We start from the raw sequence: 21,520 nt of genomic DNA, 5'->3' as shown, positions 1-21,520 counted from the left end.
GGTTATTCAGCGAAGGCCCTAACACTCTCTCAGGTCACCAGGGAGGGAGAGCCACCCGGTGCCACAGTGGGCTTGTCAGAGATGCCGAGTCAGTCACCACCCCCTTCACCGCCACCACCGCCACCGTCCTCGCCAGGCCAGACCCCACCCTTGGGAATCATCGAGCTGTCTGGAAATCAAAGCGACCTTTGTGTGTGTGTGTGTGTGTGTTGAGGTTTTCTCGCAACGGATCTGGCATTTATTTCCAAAGGAGTTGTGCCAGAATTCCCCAATTTATTTTGTTTATTTTAGCTGATTGTTAAATCTGACCTTGTCATAACCACCAACGCAACTTGACAGCCCTCTGAAGAAATCGGGAACCAGTGTTGGGGATTCACAAAGCTATCTACAATGATCTGCGATATCTTTAGAGTGCTGCGATTGGAAAATATGAAAGACTTTAATGTCACTGGTTTGGCTGGTTGTATGTGCTTCAGAGCAAATGTTTCAAATTATTTTGTGGCTTTTGACATTTAGTAAAATGTGAAGAAGATATGCTTCATTCAGTAATTTGGTCCAATATGTGACCTCACGATTGTGTAGGGCTTATTAAAAGAGTGTTGAAACTCATATCAAAAATAATTCTTCATATCCCAACAGGTTTAAGCGATTGAGTGCTGATACCTTTACAAAATGCATTTTGCTATTTCACGCATTTAACACCCTTTGTTTACTGACCTATTTGAAAGCTCATTTTCGCTACTGTGTTTAGCTGAGGAATTTGCATTTTGTAGGAAAAATACTCTACAAAAACAGACACATGCTATCAAAACTGCTTCAGCCTCACTTACAGAAATAAACTTGCCTTCAGCTGATGTGAAAATTTTACTTTGAAAATAAAAAAGTGAAAGCTTGCTACACATGTAAGTGACTGAGTACTGAGCTTTCTGATTCCTTCTGTTGTCTGGTGCTTTTTTTGTCAGTTGTCTCCAGTTTTGGTTCTTGCAAGGCTCAGTCTTTTGCTTTGGTAGCTTACAAAATCTTAGCTCTTAGTTCTCAGTGCATCCCAGCAGAAAAAAAACTTTTATTATTTTATGCAAACAGATGGAACTGACTTCACTGACTTACCATAGAAAGTCAATGAAGATGATAATTGTTCTCTCCTCCACTACAGGCAGGACTCAATTGTACTCTGTCCTTTCTCTTTATCTCTAATATGGTTCCTGAATGACAGTGTGGATTTTGGCTGCACTTGCAGTGCTCGGGCAAAACAAAAGGATGAGATGTCTTTTTGGAATTGTGTTATGTTTCAATTTATAGACCTAGCACAGCCCTGTGAAATATTTTTCATCAAGTTCATGTAATATGAGTAAGTTCTACATCTCCAGACTGCTGTAGACTATATAAGGGCTGAAGTTACTAGTAAAAAAGATGCAGATGCTACAATAATTTCCTGTATGCTGGCAGTTTAATTGAAAAAGGAACAAACACTCTTTGGCCTGTTTCTGTGTAAACGGTCGGGCCTGTTTTTACTCTTATAAAGTGGATCTCCTTACAAAGTGTACTACCTACACACTGCTCTCACACCTGCTGTAGTGAATTTCATTAAGCACAACTTAAATGCAAACCAGCTTTAGAGTAAATCTGTGACATTATTCTTTAAAAAAAAAAAAAACAACTTTCATATCATTGGTCTCTTGATTTACACATCAATCAGCAGTTTCTGATCCCTTTTGCACTCCTGTCTAGCAGGTTAGAAATTGTAGTGTTATGATATTCAGTTGCCTTGGTAAACATTTACCTTTAATAAAACTGAAACTGAAAAAACTGGATTTAATGTTACCAAGGGTAATACTATATGTCTTGATATATTGCTCTTCTCCTTTCCTTCACTTAGTCAAAGAGGAAATGCAACTGCTTGGTGTCAGTCCAGAGGTGTAACCAGAGAATCTCAAATTAGCACTTACGCATTCTTCTACCCCCATTTGGTATTTTTACACGTAGTACCTTTAATAATTACAGGATTTGCAACCTCACCTGAGTTAAGAAAAAGAGAGGGAGAGACGTATTTCCTTCCTCTCCCTGCCATCAGGATAGACAACAGAAAACCGAGCCAGACAGAGGAGACATGCAAACAGATAAATGAGCTGCCTCTGTCCTGCCTCGTTCAGGCCAGTTTGCACTTGTGGATTGATGCTGATACTTCAGGACTGATTTGTCTGCATTCAGCAGTGAGGCACCCTGCACAAACAATGAACAGCCTTGCAGGCTTAACACGCTGCCCTCTTGTTTCTGACTGCCCAGTGCTTCTGTGAGAACAAGTGGTCACATGACCTGGCGAGTCATAGACTAAGCAAGAGGGGCCTGCCCCCCACCCCACCTCCCCAAACACTTCCTTGCGGTCACCCCAAAATCCCTGCTCCCTTGGGCTCAGTTTTCTTTCTTACCCGCACACATGCACATGCACACGCGCACACACACACATACACATGCTAAACCACTGATGTTGTTCCTTTGTGTTAACACACAAGTTTTCATAGCACACTCACATCAGCTAAACAGAATCCACATTCGCATTCACTCATGCGACACCTAAATGTGTACACACATATATACACGGTCCACGAGCACTCATACATTCACGGCCACCCACTTGGACAACCGGCAGGACTGACAATAAAGCACAACCTTAGGCTCCCAGATGCCTAAAAGAACACGACCCTTTGTCATCCATACTGGGAACCTTTCCTCTAAGGGAGGAGCACTTTTTGAAGTTGAAACATGATTTTGCTTTAAAACTTTGTCTCAAACCTTTAAAGGGCCTCACAAAGACCTTCTCAGACATGCAGCCAAACGCACATCAAACCCCTCGTCCCGTTCTTTCATTTTTATCTATGCCTCTCAGTCTGCCATAGTCCACATGATACAATGTTGCAATAGTTGAATCTTTTTTTTAAAGATCTAATGTAAAAGTGCTTCTTTACTACCAGTTTTCACTCCAAATGATGTGTTTCAGGAAGAGAAATTCAAAATACTTTTTCAAAGAGGTGAACAGCCTAAAGAGTGACTTTACTTGTCTTGTAGAAAGATGGGGAATTACTGCATTTCCATTATCCAGATATTGTGTAAAACAACTAAAAGATGCTTCACTTTTCATAAATAAATACACAGATCAGTGCTGCATTCTGCCCAGTTGTATGTGTGTGTGTGTGTGTGTGTGTGTGTGTGTGTGTGTGTTACAGTTTCATTTATAAATTAGACTACTAATGATCCCTAAAAAATGAAAACAGAACCAAGTGCAGCCTTTTAATGACCATTTTTTTTTGCAGTGCATGACTAACAGCCACCCCCCACACCACTCCTGTTGCTGCTCGGCTGGAATTCCTCGCGGATCACTGCCTGCGTCCTCTTTATTCCCATTCTCTTCCTCCTCCAACACCTGGCCGTTGCCCCCCCACTCAGTCCTCTGTGCCCTCTCCCTACTCTCCCCTCTAGCCCCTCATTAATCTGTCCTGATATTGATGGGAGCTGAATGCTGGCAAATGACTGCCTGTGAAGGCCCTTCATGCACCCGCTTCTCACCCTGCCTGTAACCCCGCACAGGCTTGATTTGCTTGCCAACCGTTCACCACGCTTGTGAATCAGTCTCTCTGTGCTTCAGCTGGCTCAATCCTTCAATCTGTTTATCTATATCATTTTGTTCCTCCTGATCCCCATGTCTGCGCCTAATCTTTAGGTTTGTCAGGATTCTCCTGGCTGTATTTTTTTTTTCATGTTTGAGCCTGTCTTTAATGTTGAAATCTGCTACCTATTGATGGCTTTTTTATTACGAGGGTTTTTAAGATTTATATTAAAATTTTTCCACAAGTAAAGTTGTTACAGAACATGCCATTCTGCAACGATGTGTGATTTCATCTGATTAGCAGGGACAGTGCATGTTAGTGGTTCAGTATGGAATAATAAAATGCAAAAATATCAGATGTAAGCAAAACTGCAACACATCCACATCCAGAAGTCTAGTGGCGGGTCACAAAAGCACAATTTATAAAAATGACATACAGATGTAGAAACAAAAGACAGAGATGTATACGAGTAATACATCATACTAAGTTAGTATAATAATACGTCACATGTTCTTTCAAACACATTACCTAATAATTAATTCAAGATACACAAAGTCATTGTTTCTACTACAGCTTTTATAGTCACCGGAGTTGAACCAGTTGAACAGCGAGTGGAGATCTTGGCCTTTTATGTTTGGCTGTTTTTTCCTCCCTAGTCATCAACACATCCAAGCAGGGAATTACTTTTTGGAAGAACACTGTTTCTTTGTTCTAGAAGAGTTCCAGAGAAATGCAAAAAGGAGCACTGGAGCTGTTTTGGCCTTAATAATAAACTTTAGGTTGTTATGGGTTTTTTTTTCTCTTTGTCATCCATTTTTATATGTACACACATGTGTGTAAATGTAAAGATGATGCAATGGAGTGAACACTGTATATTCTGTTGTGTGTAGATGTTTATATCCCCTTCTCATCTCTACTTCTAAAACCCTTAGAAACTCCCATCGAGATATTTCAGTTTGAAATATAACACTTTTACTTTTGTGACATTTTTATTTCCTGCTCATTCCCCTTCTTCTATTAAAGCTATGAAGAAAGGCTGGGCAGAAGTTCCCGACAATGTGTGTTTAAATGAATGAGATGAAGTGACGCTGTTAAGGGTAAATTTGGTTAAACTGAGAAATAAAGTGGTTTCTAGGGAGACATAAGATCTTCAGGTAGAATTTAATACACTGTGTTTTAGATTTTGTTTTTGTTTTCAGGGGCTGAATGAGGTTTGATTTTTAAGGTTTTAACAGCCTAACCAAAACCAGGTGGAAGTATCTTGGTTTAGCTTTTACTATGCAGCTCTGCTGACAATGTTTTTAGAGGCATTTAATCTTTTCTGTGGTGTGTCTGAGGGTTGAATATCTGGTTGTTGAGAGCACTGTCTGTAATCATGAAGCTCAACACGTTTTTCCCCGTCTGATAAGCAGTTCCACTTTATCACTCCCTCCTGTCCTCTAGGTGATGTTATCTTGACTAGAAGAACTAAAGTCTTTTAAGTCCTTCTTGTATGGGCATGCATGCAACTCAGTTCATACAACAGGACACAGGATACGTTTCTAGTAAATGAGTTACAGATCAACACACAGAGCTCCTGTGTATGTTTCTGAAGGTAGTTGTGGCTGAGATGTGATAACTTTTGGGTACAGTCTTTGCCCTGCAAAGTATGCCAGCTACTTAGCATTGTGTCGGTGTTTATCCTTGAGATGTGCCAAGTTCTGGAGTGGCCTGGAGCTGGAGATTGTTTCTTTTCTGCTTTTCAAGTACAACAGCCAGACCTGGGGCAGGGTTTTTGTTCAGTTCAAAATCATCTGCTTGTCATTGTATTTTTTCATGATGAATTATTGAAGTATATATAATGGGGAAAAGGCCTGTACAGCCTTACGTCGAACTAGGCATCTATTTTATTTCTTCTGGTAATTGCACTGCATACCGTCCACATGGTCACAAACTTTGGGCTGAAAGTTGACGTTGACAGTCCGCTGAGCCTTGGACACCCTTGCGTACTTGGGAAGATGCCATACTTTACATCCTGCAAACCCATATGATTATTATGGATAGAGAAAGCAGGACGTGGTCTTTACTGTTAACAGAATTCTAGAACAGTTATTTTCTAACCTGCACAGAAACAAGTGTTGCTCTGGTTTCTTGAAGATACTTTTATTTCTTGACTTTGAGTAATATCAGTAAAATCACTCAAACAACAATATTTTCTTTTCCTTTGACTTACTGCTAGGCAGTGCTATCTCCTGCCATTAGTCAGCACAAGTTCTGTTTGTATGTCTTACTTCTGTGTTCAGCTGTCAGAGGCAGCACTTGGCACTGAAATATGCCTTTTGTCTTTTTCCTGTTGGAATGAACCTTAAAGTTGCTCACATAAAGAAGCTTTTTTTTCTTAGTTTCTGGGCAAGCAGTCATAAAAAACAATCTTTCATGTGTGTCACAAGTAAATATGGCGATAGGAGTTAAACTCAAGGTTGAACAGACGCTGAAAATACACTTATGCGTTTTAGCTGTTGAGGAGATAAGGGAAACAAAGTACTCTGTCAGGCTAAGTGGCTGTAATGGCTGTAGAACAAACAGAAGGAGGGTTCACTTCTTCACAGGAGAGAAGGACTTTGCATTCCACAGAAAACCACAAAGCATCTCTGGATTTAACTTGAGCCAGACGCTGTCTGTTTACCTTGCAGGTTGTAATGCAAACATTTATCCAAGTTTATAGGCGAATGGCCAAGTCTGGCGCACACCTTCCTGTTCCCGACATAATGCCACATGACAGATACACTAAGCCAACTTGCTATGCGAGTACTATGAAACCTTAAAAGGGGGATTTCTTAAAAGCAAAGAATCTTTGCTTTAGGCAGAGTTGTGTTGGTACATTTGCAGTGGAAAGTGTTTTTAATTGTATGGCCAAATAGAACGAGAGTTTATATTTTTGTTCTTTCTCAAATTTTTATTTGTTTTATCCAAACCTTGTTTATATCCAGACAAAGTGCCCTTTAGCAATAAAAAATTAAATTCCTGAAAATATTGAAGTCTGCTTGTAAAGTTAATCATTTTAAATTGTAATAATTGTGTAACACTATTCTTATGCAGTTGTTTAACTTCTTGACACTTTTGTGAAACAGTAGCAGGCCTTTGAGACTTAAAGTTTCTTTAAAAACCCACTTTAAGCAATTTAATATGCTCAGGCTGGCCCTCATTTCAGATGAAGGGTACACTGTCTGAGGGCTGGCACAGATCAGGGAAGAGGCTTTTGCCTTGTATAAACAGTCTCCAAGGTAGCGCTGTCTTGCTTTCTTTAAGTCCCCTCCATCTTTTCTCTCTTTTTTCCCTTTTCTCTCCCCTTCTCTCATTTAGCTTCTGTCTTCTTTCACAGCTGACCACCGTGAAACCATTAGCTCTGTGTTTGTGCTCCACTGGTATCCAATGTCTCCCAGTGTATGTTAGTTTGACTAACAGTAAGTCCTCAAGGTGCCTTAATGGTTGGGCAACACAATTTCCATTGTGCCGTGCAGTTGTTGATTAAGAGGATGTTGATTGCTGGGGCTTTAGGGGTGCCTGTACCGTAAGTGATATTTGGGTTATTCTGTGGCCTGTTGTTGCTCTGTGTCTGTGTGATTGGATGCGGTAATGGTCCCAGCAGTGAAGCAGGCATGCAGGCAGGAAAGTATATGACTGAGGTACTGCCTTCCACTGCCTCCCACTGCCTCCCATTCTCTGCTTTATAGACCTTCAGAAGGTTGTGACCCCACCATAACTCTTCCACAGCTAGAGAGGGAGAGGAGCTAGCTCACAGGCCTGGAATCCGCCAGTATGCCTTTCCTCCCGTGTGATCCCCCTTGCCTTCCTCTTCCATGAAATGTGTGGTCCTCATCAGGAAAAGCAGGGTGGGGACAGACAGCGGTGGTGATAGTTAAACAGTCATGCCTGTTAGGAGGTACGCTTTCTTTCTCTCTGGGTCACAGAGTGTGGGGGATTAGAGCTGATAATGGGGTGGATGTAATAAAGCAATGTCAGGTGGTAGCAGAGAGGAAACAATACCTATGATCTGGGGTGGAGATGGGACGATGGGGTTCAGATGAGGTGGACTGTAGGAAACAGGACAGTCAGTGGAAACAAGAAAAGAAAATATGGTAGAGAAGGAAATGAATGTAAATGAGGATAATTGCAAACAGGAAATCTTTGGTGTACTGCTAAAAGGAAATGAATCATTACTCTTCTTTAGCCCTCCTCACACAGCAACAGGCCTTGTAAAACACAAATAAAGATACCCATTAATATACATTACACTCCTCCATCTACCCTCCCTCTTTCACATGATCGGTCCGTAACATCCTTAACAGCACCATTTTATTGTAAGTTGCTCAACCGCATAGAGCATTTTCTTTTTCTGCACCTACCTCATTACTTTTTAATGTGCATACATTATTTAAAGCCTCTTATCTTAAGTATCATTCTTTCCATAACATTAGCAACAAAGAAGTGAGAAAATATATTGGCTTAGTACCCCGTGCAGTTGATTAACTAGCATGGGATTTGGGTGGTGTGTGGGTCTGTCTACATGTGGAGGCAGCAATATCTGCCCAGACAGAGAAAGTCTGATGTGATGACTTTCTTGGCAGACAGGCTGTATTGACTGTCAAGAGATCAGCTTCCCTAGTTTGACCTCTCACACATCAATAACGCTGTTAAAATTCCTCCAGATGACATGCAGGCATGAAATGTTGTACCTGGAAGCTTAACAGAAAACTCTGGATGGAAAAGGGCAGATTTGGTTGAATGGCATTTTTGACGGTGACATTTCTTCCCCCCCTTCAATCTTAATTATTTTGATTTATTTATTGATTCCACCGTGTGTGAATTCATTGACATGCTTGAACAGTGTCTTGAATTCCAGTAAAGTTAACACAGCAAGTCAAAGCATGTTCATATAGTATCATGCTAGCTTCTAATCTCATATCTTAACATAACAACAACATTTTTTGAAAAGATTTGATATAATGAGCAATTATAATATTATTTGTCTTTCCTGATATAATATAGAACTTGAACTAATAGAACCAGTGTTTAAACGCTGGTAACTGTAGCAGACAGTGATTCTTCATATCTCCAAAGCTATTTAACAACACACACAATTTAAAAAGGTAAGATGATAAATAGAGTTGTTGTTGATGAACATGGATGTGTCATACAGGGAGCATATTGGTGTCCTTGTGTAGATAGAGCAAGGCCACATCTTACAACCTTGGTTATTCAATAGCAGACAGTTCATGAGCTATCAAAGGTGAAACACAGAAACCAGGTACCGGTATATTTCTTAAATGACTTCAACGGTTTGCTGTGTTTTCAGACTCTCTTGGTATAAATGATTTTTAAATTATTAAATGTTACTGCTTTATTTTGTATCCAACCTCTTCACAGATGAAGGTTCCTGTTTGCGTCCTTGATTGCTTGTAATCACAACTTAGCCTGTGACAAATACTGTTTTGCACCAAGGAAAAGCTACTCATTTATTTAGGTTTTGTGAAACATTTACAGCTCCAGATGAGCTGCATTTATCATTAAACACAACAGTCTTAGGGGTCGTCTTGTTTTTTCCCCCAGTACTTGACCCAGAAATCAAATTAGGGTGTTTAAAAAAAAATCTGTGTTGTTTCGCAGATACACTTCAGTATATGAGAACTGCTGCAGATTCTCACTGTCATTTGTGGAGCTGTCTTGATATGTCTTGATTAGGGCTTAATGCTGCTGAAAAAAGTCATAATTCAAACTAAATACTTAAAAGCCGTCTTAAGCATAGAGATATAAGAAAGATTACTGGAGAGAAATATTTACTTTTAAGTACCATAAACCGAAGCCACTGTCTTGCACATTTTGTAATGCACGTAATGGTACTGTACAGCATTCTTTGCTGTAATTCTTATTAAATGTTTATCAATCTGGTGTCAATCAATCCTGTTCAGTTTATAGGTTCCCTTTTGTTGGGACTATCTTAGTGGAGCCTTCAATGTGACTGTAAAAACTATCAAATGTATTTTTCAATGAAGCTAATTAGTCTTTGGCCAAAATCCAGCTCGGAACTTAAAGGAACCTTATCAACAAACCTCAAATGATAAAGATCCAGTGCCCATGCACTGGAATTTACAACCGGTTTTAAAGCAACTTTCAAAGGACGACAGTCTTTAAAAGAATGTAGAATAGGTTGTAAACTAAATTTGTTTGTCAGACTTTAATGGCTTGACTTGGCTGCTAATATATAGTAGAATCCTTTTTATCAGCCGAGCAAGGACAGGCCAGCACAATAAAAAGGGTACCTACCTCGCTTTCACCTACCTCGCTTTCACACAAACATACCTAGACATACACTTTCTTTTCAACCCAGAGTTGAACTCTGGGGGATTCTCCTTGTATTAAATCTCCAAAGCATTTTTTCTTGCATCATATTTTCCTCATTTTTGCCAGAGCTGCCAATCAAACTGGTAGGCATGGAGATAGCTGGTCCCTTGACTGCCACAGATCTCATCTCATGTAGGGCAAATTAGGAGGGGAAATTGGTCCCTTTGCTTCCACACTCTCTGAGTATATTTTAAGCTGGGGGGGAACATCTCATCTTTAGGACTAATACAAGCATATCGTGATCACACAGCTCCTAAAAGGCCTCTAGGAAGATCAAAAAAGAAAGGAGAAGGAGAGAAAACTTGTTTTTCCGTGAGCATTGTACGTTTTTAATCAACCGCTTTTGACTAATGGCTTGTAGGCAAGGTGTGGGAGGCTGGTGGTGATTATTTCCATCAAGTCAATTAGTAGTGGTTTCTGAAAAGCTGTCACTTTGATGAAAGGTGATTTGTGCATCCCTGTCTAACTTTGCTGCAGGTATTTCAACCACACTCATGGATGAACACCAGAGTGCTCATACAAGACTTAAAATGATTGGATGGTTAGAGGAATGTCACTAGTATGGCCTCTTTTTTGAGTCATACACATGTTCACTTCAGCTGCTGCTTATAAAACTGCGGAACCACTTTTACAGAATTTTCCGCTGCAAAATTTGAAATGTACTGATTGTTTAACCAGGTCTTGTTGGAGTGTCAGGCATTTTTGGGAAATATGGAAGGCGTACTAATAAATCCTCAAGCGTGTGTTATTAGCCAGGTTTCTTTCAGACGGCTTATGTGAGGCCAGGTGACTGTTCCCGCTCACAGTTTATTGCTTAGATTGACGTATCTCTACCATGAAATATGGTGTCTTCTAACTGAACTATTTTAAGGGTAAAACGTCCTTAATGATGCGCCCCTACAGGTGTCACTGATAGCAAAAACATATCGTCTATGAAAATCTGCACTTTCGCATGACTGGCACAACAGTAGTATTGTAGTCAAAGGTAATGTGGGGTGGTGGCAGTTGTTAAATGATTACAAAAAACGCCCTCTACTTTTCTCAACGTCTAACTAGTTTGGAAAGTTTTTCTGTGAATAAAAGACTTCTTTTACTACCTATCCAACAAAAAGTTAGGATTCATTACTCGTGAAACATTTACTATATATCTATAAACTATAGAAACCTGCAAGCCTACTGACATAAAAAGCCAAACATGCTTATTATACCTATAGTATAGTACTTTTTATAAGCAGGCCCATAAAAGGCAATTTAGTTATGTTTTCATGCTACTCTGCTTGTTTACATTAAATAAGCAAAATGGATTGGCTAAATAAGAAAATACAAACTGTGTAGGGAGATACAGCAACTCAAAGAGTACCTGGCTGTTTTTACGTTTACAGTACACACAACCTTAAGCTGTCTTCTGTCATCACAAAAATTAAAAGAACCCATGAGATGCTAAGTTTGTTAATGGCAGGCCGTTTGAGAACCTGACATACGTCAAGTCACAGTTTTTGCATCTCTTACATTTGTTTTTTGGCTGTTGTCCCATGGCATTGCTGACAAGTTAAGTTACATTGACTGATAACACAGCTTGGCTGTGTAGGGATTACTGTCGTACATCCTGCTTGAGGCCTCCTGGGAATGCCATGCTGTATCATTCTGTCAACCATTAGTGCTGTGAGAGTGCTCTACTTTCTGTGTGTCCGTGTTGTCAGTGTTGTACTATATTTCACTCTGCACCATGCTCTGCCAAAATCAACTGCCCATCTTTCTCTGCCTTGGAAAACCCAACACTCTGCATCCTTGATGAAGTGGGGCTGAATTTTGAGTCCTACCCAAGACTGAAAAATGAAGCCAAAGCAGAAGAGCATAAACCTGTAGTTCCTCTAATGACCACTTGAGGCTGGCTCCAAAATAAAGGCAATCCCGTGTTAAAGTGTCCATCATATGAAAGATACTCTTTACAGCCTATTACAAGTAATGGGTTTTAGCCCCTACGGATATATTTTTTTTTCCTTTTTAGTTTTTTTTTTCTCCTTTAAAAGAACTCACTGGACACTGGTTTGGGCCATGGGTGCTTTGTGTAGCAAGTAGTGTAGCAAGTAGTGGTAGGCCTTGTTTCTGCTAATTAAAGTTACTGAACTGAATCTTTCTGTCATGTTTGTGCTGTTAGTGCCTTTTGAAAATGTTTTAAATAAAATTACCTGATAAATAGTATCTCTTGCTGTATAGTAGAGCATCTGAAAAGTTGGAGCTTCACTCCTGTTGAGTAAAATTCTTGTGTTTTTATGATTCTGTTACATATCACTAATTAGCAGATGTGTATGCTTTAGAGCCATACAGCTTATGAATGTTGTATAGCTAACCTTACAAGCATTAACATGGTTAATGGTGTCTATCTTATATATCAAATCAAATCAAATCAAATCACTTTTTATTGTCACATCACATGTGCAGGCACACTGGCACAGCACATGCGAGTGAAATTCTTGTGTGCGAGCCCCACAAGCAACAGAGATGTGCAAACACAACAACACAAACGAGCAAAATACAAGAATGGCCAACCTGAAACTAATAAATATATGTACAATATATAATAGTGTATGCATTTCTGGATGTGTATACTAAATATTTTCCTACGTGTGTGTGTGTGTGTGTGTGTGTGTGTGTGTGTGTGTGTGTGTGTGTGTATACACATTTTTACAAATTAAATAGTAATAAAATAAAATAAAATAATAATAATAATAATAATAATAATAATAATAATAATAATAATAATAATAATAATAAAATATACAGAGTTGAATATGTGCAAAACAAGTGGCATTTATATACAGTGTGGAGTGCATAATGTTGAAGTTCCAGTAGTGAAGCTGAGGTGTCTATGACGTGTTCAGCAGTCTGATGGCCTGATGGAAAAAGCTGTCTCTCAGTCTGCTGGTACGGGACCGGATGCTGCAGAACCTCCTTCCTGATGGAAGCAGTCTGAACAGTTTATGGCTGGGGTGACTGGAGTCCTTGATGATCCTCCCCGCTTTCCTCAGGCACCGCTTCCTGTAGATGTCTTGGAGGGAGGGAAGCTCACCTCCAATTATCTGTTCAGAGCACCGCACTACTCGCTGGAGAGCTTTGCAGTTGTAGGCGGTGCTGTTGCCATACCAGGTGGTGATGCATCCAGTGAGGATGCTCTCAATGGCACAGTGATAGAAGGTCCTGAGGATGCGGGGGCTCATGCCGAATCTTTTCAGTCTCCTGAGAAAGAAGAGGCGCTGCTGGGCCTTCTTCACTGTTTTGTTTGTGTGTACTGACCACGTAAGATCCTCAGCCAGGTGTACGCCAAGGAACTGGAAGCTGCTCACTCTCTCCACAGCAGCGCCGTTGATGGTGATGGGGGTGTGTACTTCTCTGCACCTCCGGAAGTCCACTATCAACTCCTTTGTCTTTGCGACGTTGAGGGTGAGATGGTTGTCTTGACACCAGTGGGTCAGGGTGCTGACCTCCTCCCTGTAAGCCGTCTCATCACCGTTGGTGATAAGACCCACCACTGTAGTGTCGTCCGCAAACTTCACAATGATGTTGGAGCTGTTAGTGGCTGTGCAGTCGTAGGTGTAGAGTGAGTACAGGAGAGGGCTCAGTACACACCCCTGTGGAGCACCAGTGTTCAGTGTGATGGGGGATGAGGTGATGCTGCCCAGTCTGACCACCTGGCGTCTGTCAGACAGGAAGCTAAGGATCCAGCTGCAGAGGGAGCTGCTCAGTCCTAGATCCTGCAGTTTCCTGTCCAGCTTCGAGGGAACGATGGTATTGAATGCTGAGCTGTAATCTACAAACAGCATCCTCACATACGTGTCTCTCTTCTCCAGGTGTGACAGGGCAGTGTGTAGTGTCAGGGCTATGGCATCATCAGTGGACCTGTTGTGGCGGTATGCAAACTGTAGAGGGTCCAGTGAGTCGGGTAGTGCAGAGCAGATGAAGTCCCTGACCAGCTTCTCGAAGCATTTGCTTACGATGGGGGTCAGGGCTACAGGTCGCCAGTCGTTCAATGAGGAGATGGTGGAGGATTTGGGTACAGGGACGATGGTGGCCATTTTGAAGCAGGCTGGGACTACAGACAGAGAGAGGGAAAGGTTGAAGATGTGCGTGAACACTCCAGCCAGCTGAGCCGCGCATGACCTGAGGACGCGGCCGGGAATCCCGTCCGGACCAGTAGCTTTGCGTGCGTTCACCTTCCTGAAGCACTTCCGCACATCCTACTCAGACACAGTGTGCGCACTGACGTCATCCGCGGTGCGCACAGTGTATGGTCTTTCCTAACACACCTACACCATCATCTCAATTCTGAATAGTTCTGGAACTCATTAGTAATCTACACACGCTATAAATCTCTCTGATATGTCTCACTACTGACACACCTGTACACCCAGGGCTGTATGCCAGTCTGCCTTGTACACTTTGAGAAAGAAAAGCTGTATTTCTGGTGTTTGGGTCCATAGTGCATGGTCCACAAAGCCTGTTTCATTGTAAAAGTGGGATTAAAAATTCATTTAACACACAGGGATAAGCTGTTCTGTGACAGTGGTGGGAGCTCTACAGTACCTTTAATGGGCCCAGCTTGTGCTGACAGATGAGTTGAGCTAAGTTGCTCTAGACCAGGGGCTCCATCCACTTCCTATTTCTAAATGAAACAGACTGTTATTATTTCCAACAGGCCATACAGTAGCCTTGTCCATCATTAAAGCTATGAATCATGTCTCTGCACTAGCAGTGGCTCCCTCAGGGTATATCATTCCCTTTCTCCTTAATCTGGGCAGATTTCCGTGCTGGGTCCACTCTATAGGATTCTGTTTTTAGGAACAGCTTGCTCATGTTACTCTACAACTGCACTGCATACTACAATCTTCCCACATTTGCCATTAAATATTGTGGTTTCAGGTGTTCGGTGTAGTAGAACGTGATACACATGCAGAATTCAACAGTGGTTAAACTGAACTTTACACAGCTTGGATTTTATGAGGAGAATGTTTAGCTGCTTTTTAGCTCTGTTAGATGACATTATCACAGCAACGGAAAGAACCATATGCGGTTTATGCCGATGCTGAAGTGAGCGTTGAGGGATTTGTTCCATTCAAAACAGAGGTTACAGTTCTGGTTGCAAGAAAGATAAAAAGAAATCTTACTTCTAAGCTGCTTCATGCTGTTTTTAGAGGTCAATTGCATCTTTAAAATACTCGCATTAAACCTAAAGGGTCTAAATATAGGCTAGTTTGTTTGGGGGGGAAAACAATCTGTATGTTCTCTTTGATTCTGTTTAAAGCTACCATGTCAGACTAATTTATATGCAGGATTTTTCTTTCAGCAGTGATGCAATAAGCTGCAAAGCAATTTGTCAATTGGGTTCTTCATGCTGCTAAAAGAAAGTGAAGGAGAAATATCTCACTATATAATTACACATGAGCGTGTAACAGCATGTACACTATGTACTTGTATGTGATTGAAAGCCAGGAGACGGCTTTCTATTTGAAAAGCTGTGCTCTTTGTGTTACCTGCCCTGGGAAAAGGTGTACAGGTTTAGTTTAAAGATTAACTTTGGCAGGAGAGCCATCTATCACTCAGATTGCGGGATTCTGTCTGTCTCCTCTAACTAATTGGTTTTCTATCTATCAAAAACTGATTTCTATGCCCTTTGGCCAAATCATGAGTGCTCACGCAGTAGTACAAACCGACTGTGAAAAAGGGGAAAAGGAAATACCTGGACCACAACTTCTGCAGAAAAAAAGAATAATGCATGAAAAGATTTTACACAGCACCTATCAATGATATCATTTATTCCTCTCATTCATTAGTGCTTGAACACAATAGTGTACACACTAGATTCCTTTCAGTCTGAAGTTTTCAGCACACATTTGCATGTTCAAAATGTTTATTTTCTTTCTCGCTATGGTTGTTTCAGCTGAAATGTCTTTTCTGTGAACAGCTCTTCTCTGTATCCCTCATTGAAAATGCTGCTGCTTTCTTTAGAAAGCTGAGATGCAGCGTTGACCCCTCTTAGAGAAGAAGAGTGTTGTTATAGTACCACTGCCCCCCCCCCCCCCTCCACTCCCCCCGCCTGTCACTTCAGACAGCCTCTCACTGGAGAGCTCTCTCTCAGATCAGCACTAAACTCTCTCCTTAGTCTCAGGAAGTGTTGGAGGAAGCACTCTCAGCCTAGTAGGCTTTTCTTAAATTCCTAGGTCTCATTGCATATTCATAGTACCCTCCAAAGTCAAGGGTATCAGGTTTGAAATGGGGGGGGGAAGACATCCAACATTTAATTATTTACTGTCAAATTGTTATCGCTGTCTGTGATCTGAGAAAGGTTGGCTCATTAATGCTTCATATTTGAAAGCATTTCTTTGTCGAGAGAAATATCGTTGCTGTTTTCGACCGCCAACACGGTGTCCATTTTCCCACGAGCTGCATCCCTCAGCTGCCGCACAAACAATACAAAGACACTCTCTGCTGTAAGTGGGAAATTGAGAGGCTGCAGTTTGTCATCAGATCTGTGTCCTTCTGAACAACAGATTCTGGTGTTGGAAAAATCCATTACACAGTTTCCAGTGTTAGGGGGATATATTGCAAAATGCCAACTTGTTTGGTAATGAAGAGATCATCTGGAAGACTTTCTGGGGGGGGAAAAACCTACAATCTTTTAATGACTATTTAAGTTTAGAGAGCGATTGGGGGGGAAGTCTCTTCCCATGCTAAATTTTTTTCTCAATTACAAAACGCATGTCTAAAAAAGTTTTTCACAAAAAAAGTTTTTTGTTTTGTTTTGATTTTTTTTCCAAATGAAGAAATAATGTACACACCAAGTACTCAGTCACTTTTAATATTTAATAAGCCCACATTGGGGTGCTTTTAAATTTGATAACATTTTTCACAGAACAGGAAATATTCTTCAGTCAAATACAGCAAAGAGAATAGTCATTATTTAACACATATGTTTCAAATATACCTTGATTGATATCCTGTAATTGAGTTAGTTGACAGACAGGTAATTTAGACTTCCAGTGTAACGTGAGCACCATGTGTTATTAATCTGTTTTTTCTATTAAAGGCCTAATGGAAGTCTTGTGAGGTCTGTTAGGCATTTTAAATCATCTAATTAAAGGCCTTTAATAAAACTTGCCCTGATTGATTGTACCTGATTTTATACTTTTCTGTGATCTGTTTTATTAATGGTCATTTTTCTTTCTTTTGTTTTTTGTTATTTTAACTATTTAAAAGTGGCAGTAAAATCCAAAACGAAGCCTGTCTGTTAATAAGCCTTAACTGTATGTGGACCCCCAACTTGCCCATTCTGAGGCTGGAAACAACCCCAATGGTACCGATCATAACAACCAGATGAACCAGCGGTAGCTTGATATCAATACGTCAGTGCTATTCCCAAGAGTGTCAGAATTCAAATCCTCACACTGTAAACAACTGCCCACAAGAACAAACCAAAATAAGTGATTCCTGTTGCTGGATTTAGATGAGAACCTCTGTACCATGTCCTCTTTTTGATTAATAGCCAAAGGGTCGTGCTGAGCAGCCATGCTCTGCCACAGCTGGGGGTTCACACTGAAAACGAGGCAGTGGCTGACAGTGGAGAGCTATGTGCCGCTCTGCTCCACGGGAGGTAATGAATCGGTGTGGCTGCCGCGGACTGGAGTGTAGACAGCAGGAGGAAGAAAAGTGATCAGTCTTTCAGGGAGAGGTTCTACTTTTCCAGCATGTGGGCTGCTGATAGCTGGAGAGTCTGAGCATAAAGGAGAGAAGAAGGGGTTGAGAGGAGGTGTGCTATGAGAGAAGGAAGAGAGAGAGATTGGAGAAAGAATGAAGCGGTATAGTGTGACGGGAGGGATACTGAAAAGCAACAAATGGAGGGAGAGAGAAAAAACAAGAAGAAGAGAAAGAGGAGGCTGGAGTGTTACATTCCTGGGGAAATTTCCTCCTCGTTCCCCCACAACACTCCCTAACCACCACAGAGGGGGTTCATTATTCTCACTTTACTTTCCACTAATTATCGTTATCATTATGGGGGATAATTACCATTTCACTCCCTAACACCCATGTAGACTCCTCAGCTCTGAGTCACACACAAGGTTATCAATAGATGCTCAATTGCAGTCTTATCTGCCTAATTATAAGATTTAGACTTTGTGATAACTGAATAGGATGCGAAATCTGGTATTATGTCTTCTGAGTGCTGGTGCGATGCTGAAAGTCAGCACAAGGCCCTGAAATAAACCAGCGTGTGTGGAACCTGTTAATTAAAAGCTGCTGCCTTTGCTGGAATAAAAATCAGAGAAAACCCAGGGTTATGAAACAACTTTAAATCTCCAACATTTCTTGCAGGCTGTTACAGAGCTACGGATTTTGTTCAGAGTATGCACAGGGCTGAACAAAGTCCTGTGAGACAGAGATCCTCTCTGGCTTTGATTTCATTCACTTATTACTCGTAAAAATGAATTAATTAATTTAAAAAACAGATCTATCTAACCTTGACTCTACTTTTAATTAACCCACGCTGTTAGCACCTAGTCCATCAGTCCATTCAACAATGATAATGAAGAGCCACAGCAAGCATTTGTCTGCTGGCCCTGCATAACAATCACTGGCTGTGACTTATGTTAAGCTTAGTAGCCGTGTTTGTCAAGGGGGCTTCTAAATCCCTCTGTGGCATTTTGGACTTGCAGCTGACGCCTTGAACCTGATGAATGGTCTCTACATCTGCTGCAGTTCAACACTAGTCTACAAGACAGACACAGGCATAATGAGCTGAAGAAATTCATTAGACCTGCCCTCTGTTAAAGTGTGTGGCACAAGTGAGAGGAAGTGGTGGAAAAGCAGGCGTGAGGGCATGGGTACAGAGATTAAGCAAAACGAGCAAAGGAGGCGACTGTGCCAATGGCTCAGTAAGCATATGACAGACAGTTGGTTCAGGCTGGAGGAATGTGTGGCACAGATGACCTCATGACAGATAGGAGGCACATTTCTGTTTGACCCCAATTACCAGAGTTGTTTCTCTCCCTCATATACAGTGCAGTATAGGGTGTAGCCTCTATTCTATGTCATGGAGATTCTATTGTATTTGTTTTTTGTTATTCTGAGCTCTAAGCTCTATTCTTTCTATAAAGTCATACAAATAACACCACAGCTGTTATGAAACTTATAGCAATGTAACTAGTGTTCTTTTTATTGACTAGACAAATGAGAATGGGAACAGAAAACATTCGACATCCTCCCCCCTTTTTTCCAGCACATTTAAAACAGTCCTTTATAATATAAAGAAATATTCAGATGTTTCAGTAAGCATTACAACACTTTGACATTTCATACTGTAGACTTCCCCTTAAATTGTTTGTCTGACTCAAGCAGTTCATATTCAACCCCAGTAATATTATGTTTCTGCCATCTCTTCTTATGGCTCTCCACAGAGACACTCATGGACTCCACTACAGCCACGGCGGAGCTCGGCTGGACTGTCTACCCTGTGTCAGGGTCAAGTGACAACAGTGTAAGTGCCTGCTTTTACTTTGTGCCACTTCTGACAGTGAAGATTTCGTTTAAGCTATTATTTAAGTATTTATAAGTGTGGCAAAGATTTTTTTTAAATGTAGTTTTTGGTCACATATTTACATTGAAATAACAGTCACAACATTACAGTTATCACAGTGCCACAGATTGTGCCATGTAGCACTTTTTTCAAGAACTAAATAGAAAAGTTCTCAGTTTGACATCAGTGTTTCAATCAAGAAAGAAGTACAAAAAACAGAACAAGGAATCGTCCTAGTTCTTTATTAAATAGATTTTCCCTCCCAGCTGTTCTATGATTAACCTGTAATAGCCTCTGTTGTACTTAGTGCCCCTGTCCTTTCTTTAAAAGTCGATAAGGTTAATTGTTTAAATGCTTTTAATTTTGCTTATTTGCTCACTCTCCCATGAAAGCTTTTTTTATGATGGTAGTCAGTGTTTTTGTTTCTCACTCTCAGGCCAAAAGATCAACCACTGAGCCTGCCTGCTCTGCAGAGCGGGAAATCACTTGAATTTAGAAATAACAAACTCCACACACTTGTGGTGTTCTTTGTATGTTTTTATCGTAGCATTTAAATATTCATACCATAGCAGTCCGTAGTTCAGATTTGATTGCTTTCTTTTTAGATTCTTTGAACAGGCACAGAAGAACGAGTAGCGATAACCAACAAAGGATCTTTAATGCAGTGATTAAATTTATCACGGCTCGGCAAAACTGCAAAGCCCTCTAAATGAAACCACATTTCTTTGTTAAAAACACAGCTCAGACATAAAAAAAAACGCAACAAACTGTAGAGGACAAGTTCCTCAATGAGCCATGAGCTAAAAATTAGGTTCAGATCAGTTTGGTTCAGATCTATTAATATAGTGTCAAATCACAACAATAATTACCTGAAGATGCTTTATACTGCCCTACAGTTTTCGAGAGAAAATCCTAACAATCGGACAATCCTGTACGAGCAAGCATTTTGTGAAAAAACTGGCAGAACCCGGCTCAGGGAGGGGCGGCCATCTGCCACAACTTGTTGGGGGGTGAGGAGAAAGAGAAGAGAAAAAGGAATAGGGAGACATAGGGAGACGGGACAAAACACAAACTATGAGAGAAAGAGAAGACAAAATTTAATGACACGCTGCAGTGTTATTTAACACCTTGGAAGTGAAAGAGGTAAGCCGAGAAGAAACGCTCAGTGTCTCACAAGTCCCACAACAGTCTGAGCCGATACTACCATAACTAAGGGACCAGGGTCACCTGATCTTGCCAAAAGCATATGAGCTTTATCAAAAAGGAACATTTTACCCCCCCCAACCCCGTTTTAAATCAATAAAATGTTGATCACAAAAAAAAGGAACATTTTGAATCTTAAAGCTCAAAGTGGAGAGGATGTATGTTTCCAGTCTGAAAGCTGAAGGCTCTGAGGGCATCAATTAGCTGAAAAGAAAAATACAACTTCAGTAAAGTCTCAAAATAAATCGCTGAATTAACATCAATAATTCACATAAATCCTGTAGTTATTCAAAAGTAACAGGCGGAGGGAAAATATTCCCAAAATAACCAAGCCAGAGTGTTGCAAATACACACAAATTAACAGATGCAGAAGCTTCACTGATGCAACGGTAGATTACAATGAAAGTTATCAGTGAAACAAGGAGACAAAAGTAGCACGAGCACCTAAATATATTAGGGTCCAGAAATACATGCCTCAAAAAAGAAACAAACCTACAAGATGTCCCATCACTGCTGTAGAAACTCATTTCTTACAAACATGGAAAACAAGGGAAGGGAACCCCTGCTAAAACAAACAAAACCAACAACACGACTATTTGGATTCAGCATTGTCCCCATAGTTAGCATTAGTAAAGTAAATTAATAAAACCCAAACTGAAAACGGGACTTCCAACTCATTAATAAACAAAATTATATAAGCAAAATTATTATAAGCAAAAAAAAAAAAAGAGGAATAATCCCGGTGCTGATAGAGAGATGAGGGGACCAG

At 40.7% G+C, this 21,520-nt stretch overlaps 1 protein-coding gene across 4 annotated transcripts in view; it reads left to right on the top strand.

The window, feature by feature from the left end:
* The window catches only part of ephb2b (eph receptor B2b), a 126,104-nt gene that overhangs the window by 29,957 nt on the left and 74,627 nt on the right, over positions 1-21,520 (top strand). For all 4 annotated transcript variants that reach the window (XM_086293209.1, XM_086293207.1, XM_086293208.1 and 1 more), the window contains exon 2: positions 19,430-19,509. In XM_086293209.1, coding sequence (XP_086149335.1) covers positions 19,430-19,509 — 80 coding nt within the window. The remainder of the gene's footprint in view (positions 1-19,429; positions 19,510-21,520) is intronic.

Source organism: Aulonocara sp. 'chitande type north' Nkhata Bay, linkage group LG5 (genome assembly GCF_057382095.1).
Source record: "Aulonocara sp. 'chitande type north' Nkhata Bay isolate Kocher_YH1m ecotype deep benthic linkage group LG5, A_spYH_male_GT1.1, whole genome shotgun sequence".
NCBI lineage: Eukaryota > Metazoa > Chordata > Actinopteri > Cichliformes > Cichlidae > Aulonocara > Aulonocara sp. 'chitande type north' Nkhata Bay.
Note: the sequence above shows the minus strand (reverse complement) of the source record. Positions and strands in the feature narration are given on the sequence as shown.